General features: G+C 34.4%; 1 protein-coding gene across 17 annotated transcripts in view; it reads left to right on the top strand.

Moving 5' to 3' along the window:
- Nucleotides 1-21,696, top strand: part of DMD (dystrophin) — a 2,248,405-nt gene that overhangs the window by 990,919 nt on the left and 1,235,790 nt on the right. For 16 of the 17 annotated variants that reach the window (XM_070067426.1, XM_051827673.2, XM_051827679.2 and 13 more), the window contains 4 exons: nucleotides 3,365-3,487; nucleotides 5,703-5,840; nucleotides 8,875-9,027; nucleotides 9,874-10,056. In XM_070067426.1, the coding sequence (XP_069923527.1) occupies nucleotides 3,365-3,487; nucleotides 5,703-5,840; nucleotides 8,875-9,027; nucleotides 9,874-10,056 (597 nt within the window). The remainder of the gene's footprint in view (nucleotides 1-3,364; nucleotides 3,488-5,702; nucleotides 5,841-8,874; nucleotides 9,028-9,873; nucleotides 10,057-21,696) is intronic. The other variant, XM_070067430.1, reaches the window with a different exon arrangement.

Below are 21,696 nucleotides of genomic sequence, written 5' to 3'. Positions count from 1 at the left end.
ATATTCTGCTAATGATGCCTATATTTGCATTTTCCTGCCTAAGTTGTTACTCATTTTGTAGAAATATCTCCTAAAATCTTTTCACATCTGCTAATTATTTTTTGTACCTGGTGGCATCATGTTGCTAGCATTGACCAGCAGTCGTTACATTTATATACACAAAGCACTGACTCATCAGGCTTTCTGAATTTTCCACACATAAATTGTGTTCCTTATTGTCCCAAGTCATTGAAGTACTTTTGAAATGTATATTCATCATTGGTCATTTATTTATATACTTTTTCAGGAAATACTTATGCATGCCTACTGGGTTCTAGGAATGACTCTAGGTCAATAAGCCAAACATCTCAACTTAATGGGTATTCATGGAACTCAACCCACTCACTGTATTTTTGTATGTATTTTTGTGTCCACAATCAATTCCTGATAAAAATGTTACCTACAGCAAAGCAAATGTAAACCCCTTGGGCATTCTCTTTGAGACAACTTGTATAGTTTGAAGATCAGTTAATCAATAATTTTGTTCAGAAAGAAGTCTATCAAAATGAAGTCTAAATTTTCCATGTTGTCCATTAGCATTTTATGATTTTTGTCAAGTCCCTTAGCAAAATAAAAACTGAATCAAACAGCATTATTTTATACTTCAAAAAATTGTGTTCTCAAAAGAGGAAAGTCATGATCTGAGCTACTGTATGGATGTGACTTTGAGAGGAAACAGGAGTCAAGGTTTATTAAGCATTTATCTATGTCAGATGGATACACAGGATTCTGAAAGAAAATAATAGTAGTGAATACTTATTGAGCATTTGTTACATATAAGACACAATTTTAACATATTTGATTCTCATAATGGCCCCATGATATATTATTCTTATCCCCATGTTACAACTAAACAAACTGTGACTCAAAGTGGATAAATAAGTTGTCTAAGGTCTCTCAGCTAGTAAATGATCGAGTCCTGATTTGGTGCATTCTTGAATTTGAGCTCTTCATAGAAGATAGAAAGCATTCTAAAAGTCGTTAATGGAGGATACCAGAAAATCTGCACATGACCTGCAAGAAAGGTCTATATGAGGAGCTCTTAAATAAGGTTGGGAAGGTCTCGGGCACAAGGTTAGGGGAGAGCTTGGCTATCATGCTGTCGTTCGACTTCATTCTGTTTGTACTCAGGAGATGCAGAAGGTTATTGAGTAGATACATAGCATAATGAAAGCAATCAGTGTTTGCAGGCATATTGACCTGACTACCTTGCTCAGGCTGGAATTGGGTTGGCAGGAGGGTGGTGGTATACCCATATGGAGTTTTGTTTTATTTTTGTTTTTCCTGAGTTTTGGGAGTAGCAAGTAGATCATAGGGAATGAATTAACACTTGACATTCATTATATACTAGAATGTGATGTTCAAAAATAATATGACTTACGTTTTAGGCATGCATCACTAAGAAAAAATGGTCTTCTATTAGAACTAGGGAAGTTGATTTTGCAAGCCCTTTGGGGGAAAGGTGAGCTCAGTCGTAGCTCTTTTGAATTTCAAGTGAGAAATTACATGGCTGTTGGAGAGTCTAGAATTGGAATTCAAAAGTTAAATCAATGCTAAAGATGAAAATTTGGGATATCTGAAAATTATAGTTAAATTTATGGAAGAAATACAATTTATTGTGGAAGAAGCAATGGGAAAGAGTAGATGCCCAAGTTCTGAGCCTTCGAAGCTACTCTATTTGAGTATGTGGACAGAAGATGAGCTAGAGAAGAAGCAGTGGAGAAAAACAGGTAAATCTAACGGCAAATAGGCCCATGTTATTTTGACAGCTTTGTACTGAATTAAAGATATTTTAAACATTATTTATCAACTTATGAAGTAACAATCATGTAGACTCTCACTAACACTTAACGAGAGTGAACAAGATTTTAATAGCATAAAATACAACCAAATTGGCATTGTGCAGTTATGATTCTTAAGTAATCATTTACTCTCAAAATTCTTAATAAAATTTTACTAAAAGTATGGTAATACAGTGACTGAAATACTCTAAAAGGATATTTATGGTACTACCAACCTGTACTGGTTCAATATGATATTTCAAATTACAAATAATCATTAGAATTTACTAGTGATTTTGAATTCACTCTAAAATAATCACATTAATTCTTTCAAGGATGTGTACAGGTGCCTAGAAAATATGTTCTTATTCATACTGCATGTGGGAATCATGTCCTTGTGAATAACACTTGATTCTTCATTAGTAATAGACTTCCTTTAGTTAGTTGGTCGTACTTGAACACTTGTCCTTATTGTCCTCCAAGGGTTGCCATCTAATAATGATAGAATAAACCTGTGGCTAGTAATGTGATTGGGAAAGGGTAAGTGGGAACAGAACTTGATAAATGTAATCATCTTGATATAAGACACTGAAGGTCATTCCTGAATTGATTCTACAAAGTGAATACTTTACCTCTGAAATAAGAAACAGAATTTTATATGTCATTCATGTATTTTGAAAATCTATCAGGTATAAACCTTTTCTAGTGTTTTAATGAAGAAAATTAAAAACAGCATAAAGATCAAGAGAGTAAAAATGTATCTTATTGATGAAACTTTATTAAATCTTGCCTCATTTTAGAATACATATAATTTTGATATCTTCTAATTGATCATTTCTTTTCAAGTGTTTTGTTTAGAAAAATCTAAAGATTTTTTGCTTTTTTGAAAGTGTGGCCATTATAAATTTCAAAATGAAAGAAAAACTAATGTTTATAAAACTGGCTTACATATTCAGATTCTTTATGTGAAATATTTTGGGTTCATTAATTTGAATTTGTGCCACCAAATAAACCATCCCTAAGACAAACTAATGACATTGTTTGTCTTAGGAAAGCATACATCCCAATTTTGCTTACTAAAAATGTGATTTAATATATCTGAGAAGATCTCTGGGTAGTTTTTCTAAGGATAAGGTGACAATTCCACATTTCTACCTGAAGTTACTATTATTAAGTGGCAATTTCTTATAAAACATATTTTCCAAATGGTATTTATATTGTAATATTTAAAAATAAGATCAATTTAACTTTAGAATATTAAAAATTGGCCCAGACAAATGTATATAAGCTTTTATTGATACTACAGAATGATGAATTTTATTATCCTGCATATATGTTCAGCTCTAGTGATGTTAAATATTTCTCTTCATTTGTAACCTCAGGAACTTTCCTTGTTGTATTTCAAAACCCTCAAAAATATAATATAAGGACATAATGCATGTCATTAGTTTAGCAACAGGAGGTTGAGTAAATGTATTCCTTTTGGTTTATGTTTCTAATAAAAAAGTAATTTTGATTTAAATTAGCACTATCTTTTTTTTTAGGCCTCAATTCCTTTGAAGGAATTGGAGCAGTTTAACTCAGATATACAAAAATTGCTTGAACCACTGGAGGCTGAAATTCAGCAGGGGGTGAATCTGAAAGAGGAAGACTTCAATAAAGATATGGTAAATTGGTTGTGATAAAAGTATGAATGAACTAGGAGTGAAAATGAATAAATATTTTGAAAGAAATTAGATAACAAGTCTCCAACTGAATTCTCAAAATACACCTTGCTCATTTTATGATTGTAATAATTTTTATAAATGCAAAGTATTCCTGTTGATTCTTTATTTCAAATCCTGAATTACTATGGTGTGGTTATATGGGAGCACTTAGAGATTTTATAAATAGAACAACAATTTTGTTTGACTTATACTATTTTCAAACTCAGAACAAAAATGTAATCATAAACCGAGTCAATCAGAAAATATTAATAAGAAACTAAACTATTACAAAAAGCTGATATTTTCAGTCATATTTTGATAGCAAAATGTTTATTTCATAGAAAGGGCAATTACACAAGTCATAAAGATTGATATTAAAGTTTCCCACAATGTGGTTTACCAAAACATTGAGAGATAGTACAACATATATCCAAAATGTGTACAAATTCATGCTGCTTCTTTCATGATAGTAAAAGAAATAGAACTGTGTGGGCTATTCCTAGTCTCAGGAAATTGCTTTAATCCCAATTATCTTGCAAATATGTTTGTCATTTCTATCTGGCTTGAATATTTCTGCCTCACATCCCCGTTCACAGACTTGTTTTTGTTTTTCTGCCTGCACCTTCCTTTTCACAATTTCTTTTCCATTCTTCCACTGCCATCACCTCTGTGGAATTCTTTCCCTTAAATGCATTGATGCTGGGAACTTCTCAGGCAATGCTTGAAGATGATATCAGAAGACAATATAACCATTTAAGACAATAAACATGTGCAGCAGCAATGGGAGAAATATTTTCTCCAGCCTTAGTTCCCACTGCAATCAATTTTGACCTCTTTGGAACTGCTGCAATCAGTACTCCCTGTGCATGGGGTTTGGTGACCTGGTTAACTTAGCTCATGGAAAGACAAGAAGAATCTTTCTGAGATGCTGAGGTCTAGCTATCTCTACTCCATGGCAAAGAAGTAGAGGTCACTGAAGTGAAAAAAGGACGTGGTCTATCTCTTGGGCTGACCACCATCCCTACCCTAGGGCCCTCATCTATGTGGAGAAAGAAGTGAAGTGGACTGTCTTAATGTTTGTTGACATAATAAATTAGGACATTTTACAGACTTTACAAATATAATATGTCTAAATTGTACATTCCATTAAGTTAAATGACAAATCTCAAATAAAAATAAATCCCAGTCACCCTAAACAACATTAATGGGTCCACAGTTGTGTGCAGAAGTTTAAGCATGCCTCATAGTTTTAAACATCTCACATATTGATCACATCACACACATTATTTTGAACATTATTATTTGTAACTGTTTACTCATCATTGTGTCCTGGATGCAATTGCACAGTGAGCCTCCACTATAGAAACTTTTCCTATCCTAAGTTGAAGATAAGAAACTAGAGGTGAAAAACAACATAGTTACAAAGGTAACTATATTAGAATAGTATTATTGAAGTCATTTTATTTCTAAGTAAATAAAATACTGCTTTTGGAGCCTAAAATGGAAAAATTGCGCATCGAAAATTTTTAAAGTCACTTTATATTCCATATGTTAATATTTGATCTTACTGAAAATTAACATGGGCATGATTTTTTAAAAATTATTTGTAATATCTGACATTGATATATACATCATTTTGCTAATATACTGATATTTGTCCCAGATATAGGCATTTCATGTCAAATATATAGCAGACATTATTAGAATTTAGTAAGCATTTAAAACTATTATCCTTTAGTAGTATGTTATTATTTTCAGCTGTATAGATATTTCACACCTACATATGCACATCCATATTCTTGTATGGATCAGTTAATATTATAAATTATAAGTTTATTGCCTCAACTTTTTTAAATTTCTAGGACTAAGCTAAACATAGAAACCAAGAAAAGACTTTGACAGAAATTCACAAATTCTCTGATGATGAATTACCTTACCGCCCATCTTCCTACATGTAACCCTAAAAGCTGTCTTCTTTGTAACTACACAGAATAATTCTCTTAAGATCTAAAGTACAAATTCTAAAAGAAAAGCTATGATCACAGTATCTTATAATAACAATCCCTGAAATTTTTAAATTTAAATTTGTGTGTTTCAGTAACATGTTTTATCTTTGTTAATAATGTACAGCTTTTTAAAAACCAAAATGAAGACTGTACTTGTTGTTTTTAATCAGAGTGAAGACAATGAGGGTACTGTAAAAGAATTGTTGCAAAGAGGAGACAACTTACATCAAAGAATCACAGATGAGAGAAAGCGAGAGGAAATAAAGATAAAACAGCAGCTGTTACAGACAAAACATAATGCTCTCAAGGTATTAGAGCTAAAATTATAATATACTTTGCTTGTGGTATCTTTTCATATATGGGGTAAAATATCTTATGCTTAAGAATGCTCATCAACAGAAAGTCACATTTTTTCGATCCATATATATGCTTTACTTAACATTTTTTGTGGTATCTGATCTTGAAAAATGGTTTTGCTTAAAATTTGCTTTTTAAATTCAGTCATATTTTTTCTGAGTGCTATTTAAAATATAAAAAATGTATCTTGTATAACATCTATACATTTAATTTTCTAATATTCTTCACATTTGTAAGTTTACTCTTGTATATGTGTTGAACACCCTGTATAACTGCTGGAATAACCAATCTATATTTTTTCAATTATTCTTCCTTACTCTATTTATTTATAATGGGTTCAAATTTAGTAACCTAACTCTTGTTTAATAAGGTCTAGATTCTCATTTGTACATCTACATATATATATATATATATATATCTTAAATAGAGTCACTACTTGCAACTAAGAATCTACAAATTCTAATTTTATTTACACTAGAATTCCAAAAAATAATATTAATAACCTTGAAAAACAAATAGTATTTTCATTTTAAGCAGTGGGTATATGTGGTTACAAGTACCCATGTTATTACTCATCAGGATTGTTCAGGAAAAACAGAATAAACTGCTGGTTAGTCTATAATATCTAGGAAGTTCTTGAGATGAGGCTGAGCATTTGGAAACTTTTCTGAAAACAATTTTATGTATGCTTTAGAATATTCTCGATTAGCATGCATGGCTGATTTTCTAATACTGTTAAATGCTGAGCTTTTCATTGTAAATCACTCTTTTAGAGCTATGTACCTATGGTAGGTGGATCTACCTAGTTGGTGTATGGAGTCTGTTTTATATATGCAAATAAGAGAATGAAACTTTTTCCCTATAGTCAACCAAATAAACACTGCTGAGAATGTAATTACACAATATTGTGCCTGCAAGGAATCCACAAGGAAAGTCTAATTGGCCAGCAGGTGTTCTGAAGGTAGCTGCTGATAAATATAGCAAATAGTAAAGTCCTCTTCCTCAAGGGAGTGCCAAAACAAACCATAATGTGCTCAGAAAATCAGGAAGCTGTGTAATTCACAGCCGTCTGACTGTGACCAAGCTTTCAGAAGCATCTACACTGGTCATTTGATGATATGTGTCCTGCTGAACAGCAGTGTTTAATGGTTGTCTGGCATCCCTCTAAAGAAATCTATAGTGTGTCTCTAAATAGTTTTACATATTACACATGACCTTCTTCTTGGGAAATAAAAGGAGTTTCATATTTGTGACTATCAAACCCTTTCTCTTCCCAGAGATAAGATCTGTGTCAAAAAAAGACGTGCCTCCACTCTGATTTATATGGCTGCATTTTGGTACCTTTGAAAAAGCAGCATCCAATCTGACTTAACCCAGGCATTTATTAACTCCACAGAAGGTTTCAAAATGCACCATGAAAAGTTCTGAATGTTATATCCCCAATTTTAAACATAATGGAGAATGAAATCTGCATATTTCTTACAAATAAATGCTACAAATGATTAATGCAACTGTCAGCTCTACTTGTCAAATCAATTTACAACATGAAATTCAGTAATTATGTCTACCTGAAAAGTGGTTCAAATTCTAATCCTTCTGAAATATTTCAGAGGTCAAAACTTTCCAGTTGAATGTTTTTTTCAACAGTTCTTTGATATGCATTATTTTCTTTAGCTTGAGTTAAAATTGTACACAAACCTTGATTTGCTACCTCTCTAAAGAAATGAGAGATGTCTGCAGAGCTCTTATGTTCCCGTGAGTTATCACAAAATGGCAGTTCAGCTAATTCTGTGGAACAGGGAAAATAGTAGGTATGCTATAAGGAGCAAGGTGATTGATTTCTCCCTGCTTGAATTATTAAATTAGACACCCTTATTCTCACGAGGTTGATTAGAAAGCTTTTATTTCCTCATCTGTTTTTAAAATGTTAGTAATTTTGGCCGGTGCCACTGCTCACTTGGCTAATCCTCCGCCTGTGGCGGCGGCACCCCGGGTTCTAGACCCAGTTGGTGCTGGATTCTGTCCCGGTTGCTCCTCTTCCAGTCCAGTTCTCTGCTGTGGCCCGGGAAGGCAGTGGAGGATGGCCCAAGGGCTTGGGCCCTGCACCCGCATGGGAGACCAGGAGAAGCACCTGGCTCCTGGCTTCGGATCGGCGCAGTATGCTGGCCATAGCCGCCATTTGGGTGGTGAACCAATGGAAGGAAGACCTTTCTCTCTGTCTCTCTCTCTCTCACTATCTAACTCTGCCTCCTGTTAAAAAAAAATTAGTAAGTTTACATATGAAACATAATTTGTTAAAATAAATTTTACAGGCAAACTTCTAAGGAAAAATATTTTTTTTCATATTTAGCCATTTCCATGTACACTGGTAGCTAACCAAACCATCCTCAGGATTCTGCACATATAGCCTGGAACAATTTATAGGATAACTAAAAATGAATTTACATTTCTAGTCATACAGTATTAATAGCCTATGAAACTTTTTGCAAGCATTTCTAAAATCATGAATATATATTACTTGGTTATATACAATTAAAATTGTGTTGATAAGTCCATGGCCAGTGATATAAATTTTAGAGTTTGAACTTTTTAAAAAGTCAAGTACAACCTCAACATGTTTGTGCAGCTATCTAGCTAAGTCAATTTTATTGATACATTAAACCATTTCACATAGATTGCCCAACAGTTTAGTTAGGTCTTTAAGAGTCAGTTAAATATAACAAGATTTGTAAACAAGTTTGAACATGCCAAGAAAAAATCCTTTAGGTGTGTTGATCAGGATTCTTAGCTTCTTGTACACATGCGTCCTGCCACATAAATACCTAATGTAGTTGTTTATTTGTGTGTTCTGCATTTACATGTGTGTGTAACATATGTACAAAATGATTTAGAACTCAAATTATTTTTATAAAAAACTGCAGCCAGAAGTATGTTGTATATTATATGTATATATTGATATTTTAATAATATCTGCACCATGAACAGGATTTGAGGTCTCAAAGAAGAAAAAAGGCTCTAGAAATTTCTCATCAGTGGTATCAGTACAAGAGGCAGGCTGATGATCTCCTGAAATGCTTGGATGACATTGAAAAAAAATTAGCCAGCCTACCTGATCCCAAAGATGAAAGGAAAATAAAGGTAATGTTGTTTTAGAATGTTAATACTAGATTTTATTGCTCAGTTTGATTACCTTAACTGTGAGGATCATATTTATAATGTTGATGTTCTTGTTTCCTCTATTAGTATTCTCTTTGATGTGATACATTCCCTTGTATTGTTTTTTGTTTTAGTAAGTGTATTGTACTGTTACTCAATTGACATAATGTTGAATGAATAAAACGTTTTACTTTTAGACAATGTAAAATGAATTAAGAAATGTCTTGTGTTTTCTGGTAAGATTGTAATTGACTTTGTGTATCTTTGTTCCAGATGAACTAATGACTTATCGGTATATGGACGACTTCTTTCTCATGTTAGCACATTCATTTCATCAGAGCATCTTCACACATCAGTGTCAAATCTCTGTAGATTTCTTTGCATATTGTCTGAAGATGTTTTTCAGTTACTGTTTTACATTTTTATGTTGCTTCATTCTCTGTTGAGTTCCTCAAATCTTTAAAAAGAAAATAAATATCTACTCCCTTACCCTCTCCATTATATTCTATATGGATGGTCCCTAATAAATAATGTGTAAGCACTCTATTTGGATCAGCCTCCAAAATACCAGGGCAATACAGAAGGAAAAGTAAGACCAATTTAAATATTTTTGTAATTAGAAAATCTGAAACTGAACCCTCAAAAGATAAATACTAATTGGACTATTGGGTGAGGATGACAATGACCTCTTCCATGTTTGTAAATTTTGAACAATTGACAATAAAGGAACAACAGCCTATGAAATTTCTGAGAGAAATATTTGCTGCTTGAGGTTGGTTAATGTGGTTAGCTAACTGCCCTGGGCCCTGTATTGGTTTTGCTCAATAGGAAATTGATCGTGAATTGCAGAAGAAGAAAGAGGAGCTGAATGCAGTGCATAGGCAAGCTGAGGGCTTGTCTGAGGATGGGGCCGCAATGGCAGTGGAGCCAATTCAGATCCAGCTCAGCAAGCGCTGGCGGGAAATTGAGAGCAAATTTGCTCAGTTTCGAAGACTCAACTTTGCACAAATTGTGAGTTGTTACTGGCAAACCTATGTATGTGTTTGCAACTACTACTCTATTAACAGAAGCCTACTAACAAAACTAACCAAAAATTCTAGGTGCAATTTCAAACTTCTAATGTGCATTTTGCAAGTGAGTAGTTCCTCTCACTTTGTGCTTCTGTAACAGACACCTGTGCTTAAAATTTACAGATTAAAGACCTTATAAATTAATAGCTAGTAGGAAGACACCCTTATCAAAAATGAAAAATACATGTTAATTTTTTTTGCTGCATCATTTTTCATAACATTGGCAATGTGAATTTGTCAATTTATCATACATTTACTTCAGTGTGTAATCCAAAAATATGTATTGCTTTCCTGAGATCATCCCATGCTAATTTTACTTTTTTAATGTATACATGATAACTAATGAGTATTTTGTAAAACATCTTTTATATAAAACTGTATAAAGTCTTACTTTACTGACATAAAGAATAACAACTTACTCATAACTGGCTTAGCTGCTTAATGTATTACAATGTTTAGTAGAAGAACTGGATGGCCTAGTAAGAGGCTTGGTAATTGATAGTAGATTGAACAATATCAAATATTTTTGTTACTGAAATATTATAAGACAAAAAGAAAAGAAATGTCTACTCTCTTTCAAACAACTTGAATGGAAAGTTTGGTATTATTTTTAACAAACTTAATAAGAGAACAGATTTCATGTACTTCATAGGTAGAGTTCTGAGAAGATAACAATACTTCTCTCCCTCCTCCTATCCCTCAGTCCCCCTCTTGAGAAGAGAATTCCAGAATGTGCACTGAGCATCCTCAGTTTTCTAGATGCACTAGGATATAAACCCTAGGAATTTGCTAACAGATATATTTTGTTCTTATTTTGAGTTCTTTTAAGGTGAAGAGGAATGGTCCCTATCATAATCATCCAAGAAAGTATACCTCCTAAAACCAGGATAAATGAAATGAAGCAGATATTTGACTATTTTGCTTATGTGAATGACAGTTGTATGTGGTTCAATCCGTAGTTGACACTACTTGGAAATTTCTTCTATGATATTAAAGATCCCACTTGATAATGTATTTATTTTCAATGACAACTAAGGTTGCTAATATGCCAGTATCTTAATATATATATATATATATATATGGAAATATGCTGCATATGATTGTGACTTCTTTTTAAAATTCAAAAAAAAAAATCATGAAGACACTGTTTTCTATTAAATCCAGTGCACTAAAGTCAAATAGCAGTTAGATACTCTGAGCAATGGAAAGAAGTAATATAGGAAATACTGAAACTTACCATATTTAAAGTCTAGTTTAACTGAATGTTTCAGCCTCCTATCCTTCATATTAATGTTAGGGACATAATATGTCATAAATCTCTCAGGGTTATAACAGAAAGCTTACGTCTGCAGATGCAAAATGAAGTAAAAGATTAAGATAACTATAAATAAAACTCTAGGAAACCAGTTCTGCCTCAATTTAAGATGTCATTCAGGGGAAAAATCCTTTACTATGAATTATTTGACTACCAACTCATTTCTCCATTCCAATTTTCCATGTATCTTGACACACCCAATATGCAGGATTACAATGTGTTACAACCTTGTCAAGTTATGTTACTATGCTTTAGAGTTAAATATACACAAAACTGTCCATAAATGTCCTACTTAAAATGCACTCATGTTCTTTCATATAGTAGGTTCTCAAAAAATATTTGTACAACAGAGAAATGTTTTTACAAAAGAGTAATGATTGGTGAAATAAAAGAAAGATATATGAACCAACAAAAAATATTTAAATATTGGAGTAAAATGCTTGAATACAGTTTCCTCATAAAACATTTGTTCTTGATTTGTACATATGAAGTGTTCAAAATTCAAAATGTGGGAACCAGTATTTTCATGTGATACCTTAATTATTATAGAAGGACTCACAATGTGTATGAATAATAATCAGCTTAATATTTAATTTATATTTGGCTTTGGATTTTAATTAGATAATAGGTAAGTAGATAGGCGGAGAGTATGTGTGCGTGTGTGTGTGTGTGTGTGTGAGTTCCAAGGTATATCTTTATATTCCACCAATTACTATAGTTTTAAAATATGTATACTGCATTTTCAAAATTGATTTTAATATGGCCACTGATTAAAATTGTCTTTCCCAATATTTTCATAATAGTTATTTCAGAGAGCCAAAAGTGAACAAATTAATGAAAAGTTATATTTGTTTTTTTAAAAATATTTTATTTATTTTTTATTTGAGAAGTAGAGTTACAGACTGTGAGAGGGAGAGACAGAGAGAAAGGTCTTCCTTCCATTGGTTCAATCTCCAAATGGCTGCAACGGCTGGAGCTGCTCCCATCCAGAGCCAGGAGCTTCCTCAGGGTCTCCCATGTGTGTGCAAGGGCCCAAGCACTTGAGCCATCTTCTACTGCTTTCCCAGGGCATGGCAGAAAGCTGGGTTGGAAGAGGGGCAGCCAGGACTAGAACCGGTGCCCATAAGGGATGCCGGCACTGCAGGCAGAGGATTAACCTACTGCACCTCCGCACCAGCCCCGAAAAGTTAAATTTGGAATAATTCTACAATGGCCCTGATGCAGTACATGTTATCATACTGTCACAATTCCTTAGCTTCCCCTGTACTGTTCTCTCTCTCATATTTATTTCCCCTAACTGACCCTTTAAACTTACTAAAGTGTTAGTTGCATTTAGTTTCTCATGTCCTGAGAGTAACTATTCAAGATAGTAGGCACTACTGTAAAGACGTTAGCATCTGAGAACTGAGTTAAAATGAGAAATTACTTTTCATCATTTCAGAGATAGACTCCAAAATGGGGTGAGTAGTGTAAAATTAGTACACATGGGGGACTATTACCATAACAGAGCTATCAATGTCAGTAGCAATGGTCAAGACAGGCTGGGATTTTTGAGGGAGCCACGAGGCTATCCTCAGTGAGAAGAGTGCAGAGCAATACAGAGTAGGAGGTATTGGCAAGTAGCAGTTGTCAGGACAACACTGGAAACAGTAAAGGGACAACTCACTGGAAGAAAGAAGGCAAAATTTTCTCTAGATAATCACAATGGAGAAACCCCACCCCTCATTAGGAATAAAAAAAAAATCTAATGTGTTTCCTCTCAGCTAAAAGAACAGACTGTTCAGTAAAAACCAACTCAGTTGCTGCAAGCTTAACATATGGAGTTTTCCTGCAATATGTATTGTGACAGCAGTGTGGTCTGGTTAAATAAAAGAATACTCCCTGGCATGAAAAGTCCAGAATATGAATCCTAATGACTTGGTGTGTTAGTTGCATGATCCTGGATAAACCTCTCTCAGCCTCACTTTCCTCCTCTGTACAATTGGGATAAGGATGTTTGTTAGGACAAAATAAGGGGATACTTGTAAAACACCTGTTGCATTATGTGGACTCAATGAGTCAAAATTTCCTTCTTCATTCCAAATATAAGTAAGTTAACACTGGAAAAAATTATCCTTTTTTGAACTTTTATTTTAATTTTTAATTAGTTTTAACATAGTCAATGTGAGTTGTAGATACAGTTCTAAAAACATGGTATTCCCTTCCCCCCTCACTCATTCTTACCTCTGTCTCCCCCATCCTCCTTCCTTCTCCCTTAATTTCTTTTCATTAATTTTTGAGATAAAATATTTTAAATTTGCATAACAGTGAAAAGACTACTTCACCAAATAAGAAGTTTAACAAGTAAAAAGCAAAAAGACCCTGGTTTAGGGAGTATAGACAACGGCTATAAACTATAATTGAATGGGAAAATAACCATTTCATCCATATAGAATAAATTTAAAGTAATCACATATCACCAAACTATAGTAGTATAACGTTGTTAGCCATTGGTTTTACAAAGGTATAAAACAATGTTTTATAAAACTGTACTTGTAGCAACACTAATCAAGCATTCCTTTCTTTTCTCTTTTTTCTTTTTTTTTCTTTTAGCTCCTTCATAAAAGGGAGAACATGTAGTGGCAAACATTTTTGAAATGGGTATTTTTCTGAGCCATTAAAAAAATCAAGTTCAGGGTATACTGTTTGTTTAAAACGTCTTTAGCAACAGATATCAGATATGTTATCCATAGGCAAGTAGTTTTGTCTAGAATAATAAAATATTTGCAGGAAATTTCATGTAAAGTTGGCAACTTTATGAATGAGATCATGACTTTCTGTAAGTTTGCCAGTAGAGCTCTATCTGTATTCTTATACATGAAGGAAGAAGACTCTGCAAACTCCATAGTGAATAATTATGCATTTAAAAAAATTAAGCCTTGTTGTAGCATTTGGCAGTTAACCTCAAAGAACTCAAGCAAATACAACTAATAATTGCATACTACAACTTCTGAGCAAATTAAGCTCAGAAATTATGATGGATATGATAAAATTATCTTTCCAGTGATGTTAATAGATGCTAAATAATAAAAGGAGAATGTACATCTAAGAACATTAAAGAGAAGACAATCAGTAAATTACATTAAGTATTTTTAGTATTAAAGCTGAAAAGTATGTAATGAAAGTTTACAATAAGAACAATGCATTTTGAAAAGTGAACAGGAGGACTGAGAATAATAACACAACTTTTTAAAAAGTGGATTTATTAAAGAAAAATATATTAATTGAATGATTTTGGAGGAATTGCTACATTACAGAAAATACTAGAGCAGGTGAAGAATGTAATTAAAATTTCAAATAAATGCATGTAAAGAATTCAAGATTGAAAAAAATAGAAATCACAGGGAAGACATAATATTTTATATAAATGACTAGTATATAATAAAGAACATTCCCTGGAAAGTGTCGCATGGGTGGAATAAATTTATGTTTGCATGAGACATTAGATTAAATAACCTTCAACCAGTGTGTAGAAAGCAGAAGCAAATCCAAACTAGCTAGCTCAAAATGAAACTCAGAATGTCAGTGACCAAGAAGGTATCACCAAAACTATTGAAGGTGAAAGAATGCTTACAGGATGATGGATTTTTAATTATTAACTTATATAAATGGAGCAAAGTTCATGTATCCCATACATATAGTTTTAAGAACATAATGACAGTTCCCACCCCATCCTCCCTCAACCGTCACTCCCACCCTTCCTCCTACTTGCTGTCTTGTTTTGCTTTTTAATTTTTGTGATAATATCCTTTTTTTCCTTCAGAGCAAGTTTTATTATTAATTGAAGAAACACTTAAGTAAATAAGCAATGTCATTTGTCCCTAGGCTTATCTAAAACTTATGAAACATAAGAATATCCTCCACTTAATAAACTAAAATGAAGTAAATCTTTGAGAAAAAGTTTTACTACTAGCTTTCATAATACAGCTCTTTGAGGACAGAGGTCCTGCATGGGAAGTTCGTGCACAGTAACTCCAGTTGTTAATATAACAATTAACACTCTTATGTATGATGTCAGTGATCACCCGAGGCCCTTGACATGAGCTGCCTTGGCTGTGGAAGACTTTTGAATCCACTGACTCCTTCTATATTTAGACAAGGCCATGAGTAAAGTGGAATTCCTCTCCTCCCTTCCAAGGAAAGTACATCCTTCTATGACCACTTCTTTCCACTGTGGTCTCACCTACAGAGGTCCTTCATATAGGACAGTTTTTGCCACAGTGTCTTGGCTTTCCATGCCTGAAATGCTCTTGTGGGCCTTTCAGCAAGACCAGAATGCCTTGAAGGCTGATTCTGAGGTCAAAGTGCTACTTTAAGCAACTGTCTTTCTATGAGTCTGCTGTGTGGACTGCTCCCCATATTGGAGTGTTCAAACCCTTTTAATTCTATTATTATTACCAAATACTTAATCCTATTTGTATTATAGCTTTAACATTTAATCCTATCCATAATATCAGTTTAGCACTTAATCCTATCCCTACAATCACTTTAACACTTAAAATGCTTCCCCCCAACCCATACTTTTGGGGATTTGGCATCCCATGGCAAGTTTTTAAACTGTACCCTTAGAAATAAGTCTGTAGGGATGTATGCCAAACTATACAGCTTTACAATTACAAGTTAGGTTGTGGATATTGACAGTGGTCTTGATCAACAATAGTTTTTAGAAAGCAGTGGGATAAATTCTTTTATATGCTAGACAAATTTTCAAATATCATGTAGACTTGGAGTCAAGAATGATGGAAAATATCTTCAGATATATAACTAGCTTCATATAAGCAAGAGAATATACCTGCATATTTTTTCTGAAAAAAAATTACTAAGTAATATACTTTAGTAAACAGAAAATTAAACCAAAGTGCAAAAGCAAGCTATATAATGCTGCATAAAATCATTTCCTCTCTGTAAAGCTGAATTAAAAAAATCTCTAGTGAAACTCAGGTAAGTGCTGCAAAGGAAAACATAGTACTTAGGAAATTAGAGAAGTTGTTTGTCTGATACCATGGAAAGAAAGATACAACAAATAGGGTCTTTTCTAGATGGTTTCAATAAATATAAGCCTGTATATAATGTGTCCATTATGAACTATTGTCCATTGTTATGTTTCTAGAGGCTAGAAAATGTAGTAAGCCTTTGGAGTACATATTCATATATTACCTGTCCTAGGAAGGGGAACGGAAAAGAAAACACAATTTCTTGGTGGAAGAATAAAATGAATTATTCCTTTTCTAAATATAGTAACTCTACTTTCCCTGCATATCCTATGGTATTAAACACTAAGTATTTGATGATGATGTTCAACATCTTATTTCAGCAATTTTCATGCAACTTCTTATCTTGCATGCCTAATAGGCACCTCAAGCATAGCATAGCCAAGTCAAGAATAAATGAGCTACCCCATACCCATCTATATCAAATAGCATCTACCAGGCTCTCCAGTTATTAGTAGGCTACACTCTCTTTCACATAGATAAAAATTATACATGCCATCCATGATTCTTATCTCTAAACAAATAAATTATTTCAAATCCTTATGTGTCTACCAGCAAAATATGTCTAATTGAACAACTCCTCTAAAACCTCTGTATCTGCATTATGGAAACTCTAGTATACGACATCATCATCTTCCATCTGGGTTACATCAACAGCCTCTAATACCTACTTCCAGCCTATTTCTGCTTGCCTTGTATTCTATCTGGTGAAGCCAGAGGATTCCTTCTACAGTGTAGACAAATTTACAATAGGTTTCTGCTGCCGATTTCCCTTTCAATGAAATCCCGAATTTGTACATGATCTAGCCCCTGTCTATCACTCTTATACTCAAACTTTGTCTCCTTTTTTGCTATTCTGCAAAGGGTTCTCCTTTGTCTTTAAACAGGTCAACTTCATTTCTATTTCAAAAATTTTACATCTATCATTTTTGGATGGAAAATTTTTCATCCAGAATTTTTAATGTTAAGTGCTATAACCTATTTAGCCATCCTTCCTTTTAGGATCAATGACTCTACTAAAAGATTGATATATAATCTGGGAAAGTAATATAATATTTTCTATTATAAAATATCTTATGCTTCTCATAATTATACATTCAAAAAGATCATTTAAAACTGTTTCTCAGAACACCAGTTGTTATTACAACTGTTTCTAGAAGCAGATGTATTGAAGACAGAATTTCTGAATCTTAACAGGGAAATGGTGTTAGAGGAAGATAAGGAGGATTTCAATAATGTGTTGCAACCAATAGCTTTTATTATGGCAAAGAAATTGTAGTAAGGTTTTTAATGACATTAAATGAACATTTCCAACATGTATAAGCTCTTGAAGAATTGATGAGAAAGATCTTTTTGCACATCACCTTAAATGCCAAAAGACATGTTATTTAATTTCATCCTTTAGTAAATAAATGTAAAATGAAAATACTTTATTGCATTATTTTTTAAGATTTTATTCATTTATTTGAGAGGTAGAGTTACAAAGAGAGGGAAGAATGATACTCCATCCGCAGGTTTACTCCCCAAATGGCTGCAATGGCCAGAGTTAGTCCAATCTGAAGCCAGGATCCAGGAGCTTCTTCCAGATCTCCCACGTGGGTTCAGGGACCCAAGGACTTGGGCCATCTTCTGCTTTCCCAAGACATAGCAGAGAGCTGGGTCAGAAATGGAGCAGCCAGGACTCAAATCGGCGCCCTTAAGGGATGCTGGCATTGCAGGTTGAGGCTTACCCCCACTATGCCACAGCACTGGCCCCTGAAAACATTTTTATACGATGAATCTTCCACTAACCTTTATTTATTTTTTTTTTACAGGCAGAGTGGACAGTGAGAGAGAGAGACAGAGAGAAAGGTCTTCCTTTTCTGTTGGTTCACCCCCCAATGGCCACTGCGGCCAGCGCGTTGCAGCCGGCACACTGTGCTGATCCGAAGCCAGGAGCCAGGTGCTTCTCCTGGTCTCCCATGCGGGTGCAGGGCTCAAGGACTTGGGCCATCCTCCACTGCACTCCTGAGCCAAAGCAGAAAGCTGGACTGGAAGAGGAGCAAGGGGGACTAGTACCCGACGCCCCAACCAGGACTAGAACCCGGGGTGCCGGCGCCGCAGGCAGAGGATTAGCCAAGTGAGCTGCGGCGCCGGCCCCACTAACCTTTTAAACTGTTTTCACCTTTTTAAAAATGGTTGAATGTAAATATTCTACAAATTTATATCAGGACAGTTTGGGTAGGAAAATATTTAAGATTGGTAATGAAGGAGCTGGCATTGTGCTGTAGTGGGTTAAGCTGCCACATGCAAGGCAGCATCCTGTACAAGTGCTGGTTCAAGTACTGGCTGCTCATTTCTGATCCAGCTCTCTGCTGTTGCTCCTGTGAAAGCAGTGGCTCCTGCTACCCATCTAGTAGACCCAAATGGAGTTTTGGGTTCCTGGCTTTGACCTGGTCCAGCTTTGGCCCATGTGGTTATGTGGAGAATGGGCTGAAGAATGGAAGATCCCTTTCTTGCTGTCTCTCCTTCCTTCTCTGTCACTCTGCCTTTGTTTTTTAAAAATGAGAATAAACTACTTGTTTGATAGTGAAGAATTGATATTCTTCAGGAAAAACAGATGAGAAAAGCATAATTGTACTATTCTTTTTTTCAATTGTCATACACTGAAGCAGAGATGGACAAGAAAGGTAATCACAGAGGCGATTTCTATCACCTTATGTTAGAAAGCTAGAAGCTAGATTCAGTACTCTGCTGCACATTTGTGTATGTATTTTTCTCCTATCACATAATGGAAAGCAATTCATTTTAAGGACAAAATAAGGAGGAAAACATTTTCATTGCATAATTGCAACATAGATATTTTCTTTGCCTTGAAATAACAACAGAGATTGTCAGCTGCCAGTGCAGCATCCCTGGAGAATTTGGGAATGTAAGTAATTTTCTTATTTAAAGACAGACTTATTCTTACTGAATATAAAAAACTAATAATGGTTGCTAAGAGGAATGTTGAGCTGGAGGTAGCTGCTTATAGAATGTTCTTCTTCTCAGCTTCAGCATTGTATTTACCATATCATAAGGGTTAAAGAAGAAATTATATATGCTAAAATTCTGTTTTTCTAGAGTGTTGATGAGCATAAAGGTTATTGCCATTTCTATATTAAGTTTTTCTTTAAATCTCTAGTTATATTCATTGTAATAGTTGTTTACTAAAGAAACATATGCTCAGCTAGGATCAATTCCCAAAAAGATGGCATACAGATTCCTTCACCCTCATTTCAAATGCATGGTAATTTTGAATACAATATAATTTAAAAAAATTTTAAACAACTGAATTCAAAATATATGAGGGGGACTTCCTTTCTCTTTGGTGCCATAAATGAGTGGATCATCTTGTGTAATACTGCACAAAGGTGGAGAACCTAATGACTTGGAGAAAACTTCCAAGATATTTAGGACAAACTGTTTTATATGGTCTTGTGCAACATGCAATATAATGATGAAAATTAAATGCCTACCTATAATTGAAACCTTCAAGTCTGCTTTTAGCATGGAAAGAATAGATGAAATCTGCCCACGATGGATAACAAGCATTGTGATCCAGTGTGGATGGACCATTTGAAGTGATAATTGCTTAGCATTTTCCAAAATTAATCAGTGGTCAAATACTTGGATTCTCAAGAAAGAAAATTTTTTTTAAAAAATCAAACAGGAATGTAGACCATCGTGATGAAATTGATGAATTCCAAAAATGTAAAGAGAACTTAAAATGTAGCTGGGGTACAGATTATCTTAGAAAGCAATGACACTTAAAATGACAGCTGATTTTAAAGCAATGATAAAAGCCAGGGTGATGGAATAATTATCTTAAAAAATGGTGAAAGAAAAACTGCATGTGATCCTAGAACTACATACTGGTGGAAACTCTCAGGATTTTTTTTTGTAAATCTTTATTTTTAACCTATTTTAAGACAGAGACAGAGAGAGAATCTCCATCCAGTGGTACACTCCCCAGATGGCTGCAACAATCAGTATTGGGCCAGACTGAAGCCAGGAGCACGAGCTTCATCTGAGACTCCCACACAGGTGGCAGGGGCTCAAGCATTTAGGCCATCTTCCGCTGCTTTTCCCAGGCCATTTTCAGAGAGCTGCATCCAAAGTGGAGCAGCCAGGACGTGAACTGGTGCCCCTATTGCACCTGCTGTGCCACAGTGCTGGCCCCAGACTTTATTCACTGTGAAGAAGTGCACATTACATGTCTTACAGGACCTTGTATCATAGAAGGCAAAGAGCTGCTGATGAAGGAGAAACATGAAAAGCTAAGAAATATATTAACACTACTTCATCTTGGTGAAACTAAAGTTGATTTTAATTTTCATTAATTCATAAATTAACTCATAAATTTTCATTATGTGTTATTTTTCTCTGTTCTCTAAATTTTGTACAATGTGAATTTCATACTTTGAGAGTCCATAAAAATGTTTGAAAAATAATTTAAAACTGCAGTCCTGGGTACTAGGGACTGCTACCTTCAACTCTCCTGCCACTTGTTTCAGCAGTGTGGGAAACAGGCAGCCGCTAACCAGAGCACAGGAGTTAGCAGTCAGTTGCATTGTACCACTCAACCTTTGTAGCAGGCATCAACCCTCCTCCTGCTCTGCTACTTTTCTACCCAGTCATCTGGAGTATCCTCTGCCAACACTTTCAGCTACTAGGAGGTGATTATTTCTTAAAAAGTGTGCTCTATGTGCAGACTTCAAAGAGCTTGTGGGAATGGAATTAAACGATACTTTATTTTATGCAGAAATTTCTGAAATCCATTTGTGATATTTTCTCAGGAGTAGAGTAGCCAGGACTTGGACTCTGACTCTGATATGGGATGTGGGAGTCTGAAGTCGTGGCTTAAACTACCAGAGCACAATACTCATCCCTTAGAATAATTTTTAAATGAAGATATCCTTAGACAATACGTTACTTTACTATCACAAGAGTCTCGCCTTTGAAGGGATATTAAGAAAAATCCAGATAGAAGTTTTAAACTTCAAGGAAGGATGATGAACAATGAAAATGGTAAACAAATGGAAAAGCCTTAAAGAAATATTTACTATATATAAAAGTCTGCATTTTAGTAATTGAATAGAAATGAAACAATGGACTTCAGTGAGGTGAAACCTGAGAGGGCCGTTGCTTTGTTTTCTTTGCCTGCTTTGCCACCCCTCTCTCCAGTTGTTCCTTTGTCAGCCTCCATTTGTGCACC

The sequence above is a fragment of the Oryctolagus cuniculus genome, chromosome X, assembly GCF_964237555.1.
Source record: "Oryctolagus cuniculus chromosome X, mOryCun1.1, whole genome shotgun sequence".
NCBI lineage: Eukaryota > Metazoa > Chordata > Mammalia > Lagomorpha > Leporidae > Oryctolagus > Oryctolagus cuniculus.
Note: the sequence above shows the minus strand (reverse complement) of the source record. Positions and strands in the feature narration are given on the sequence as shown.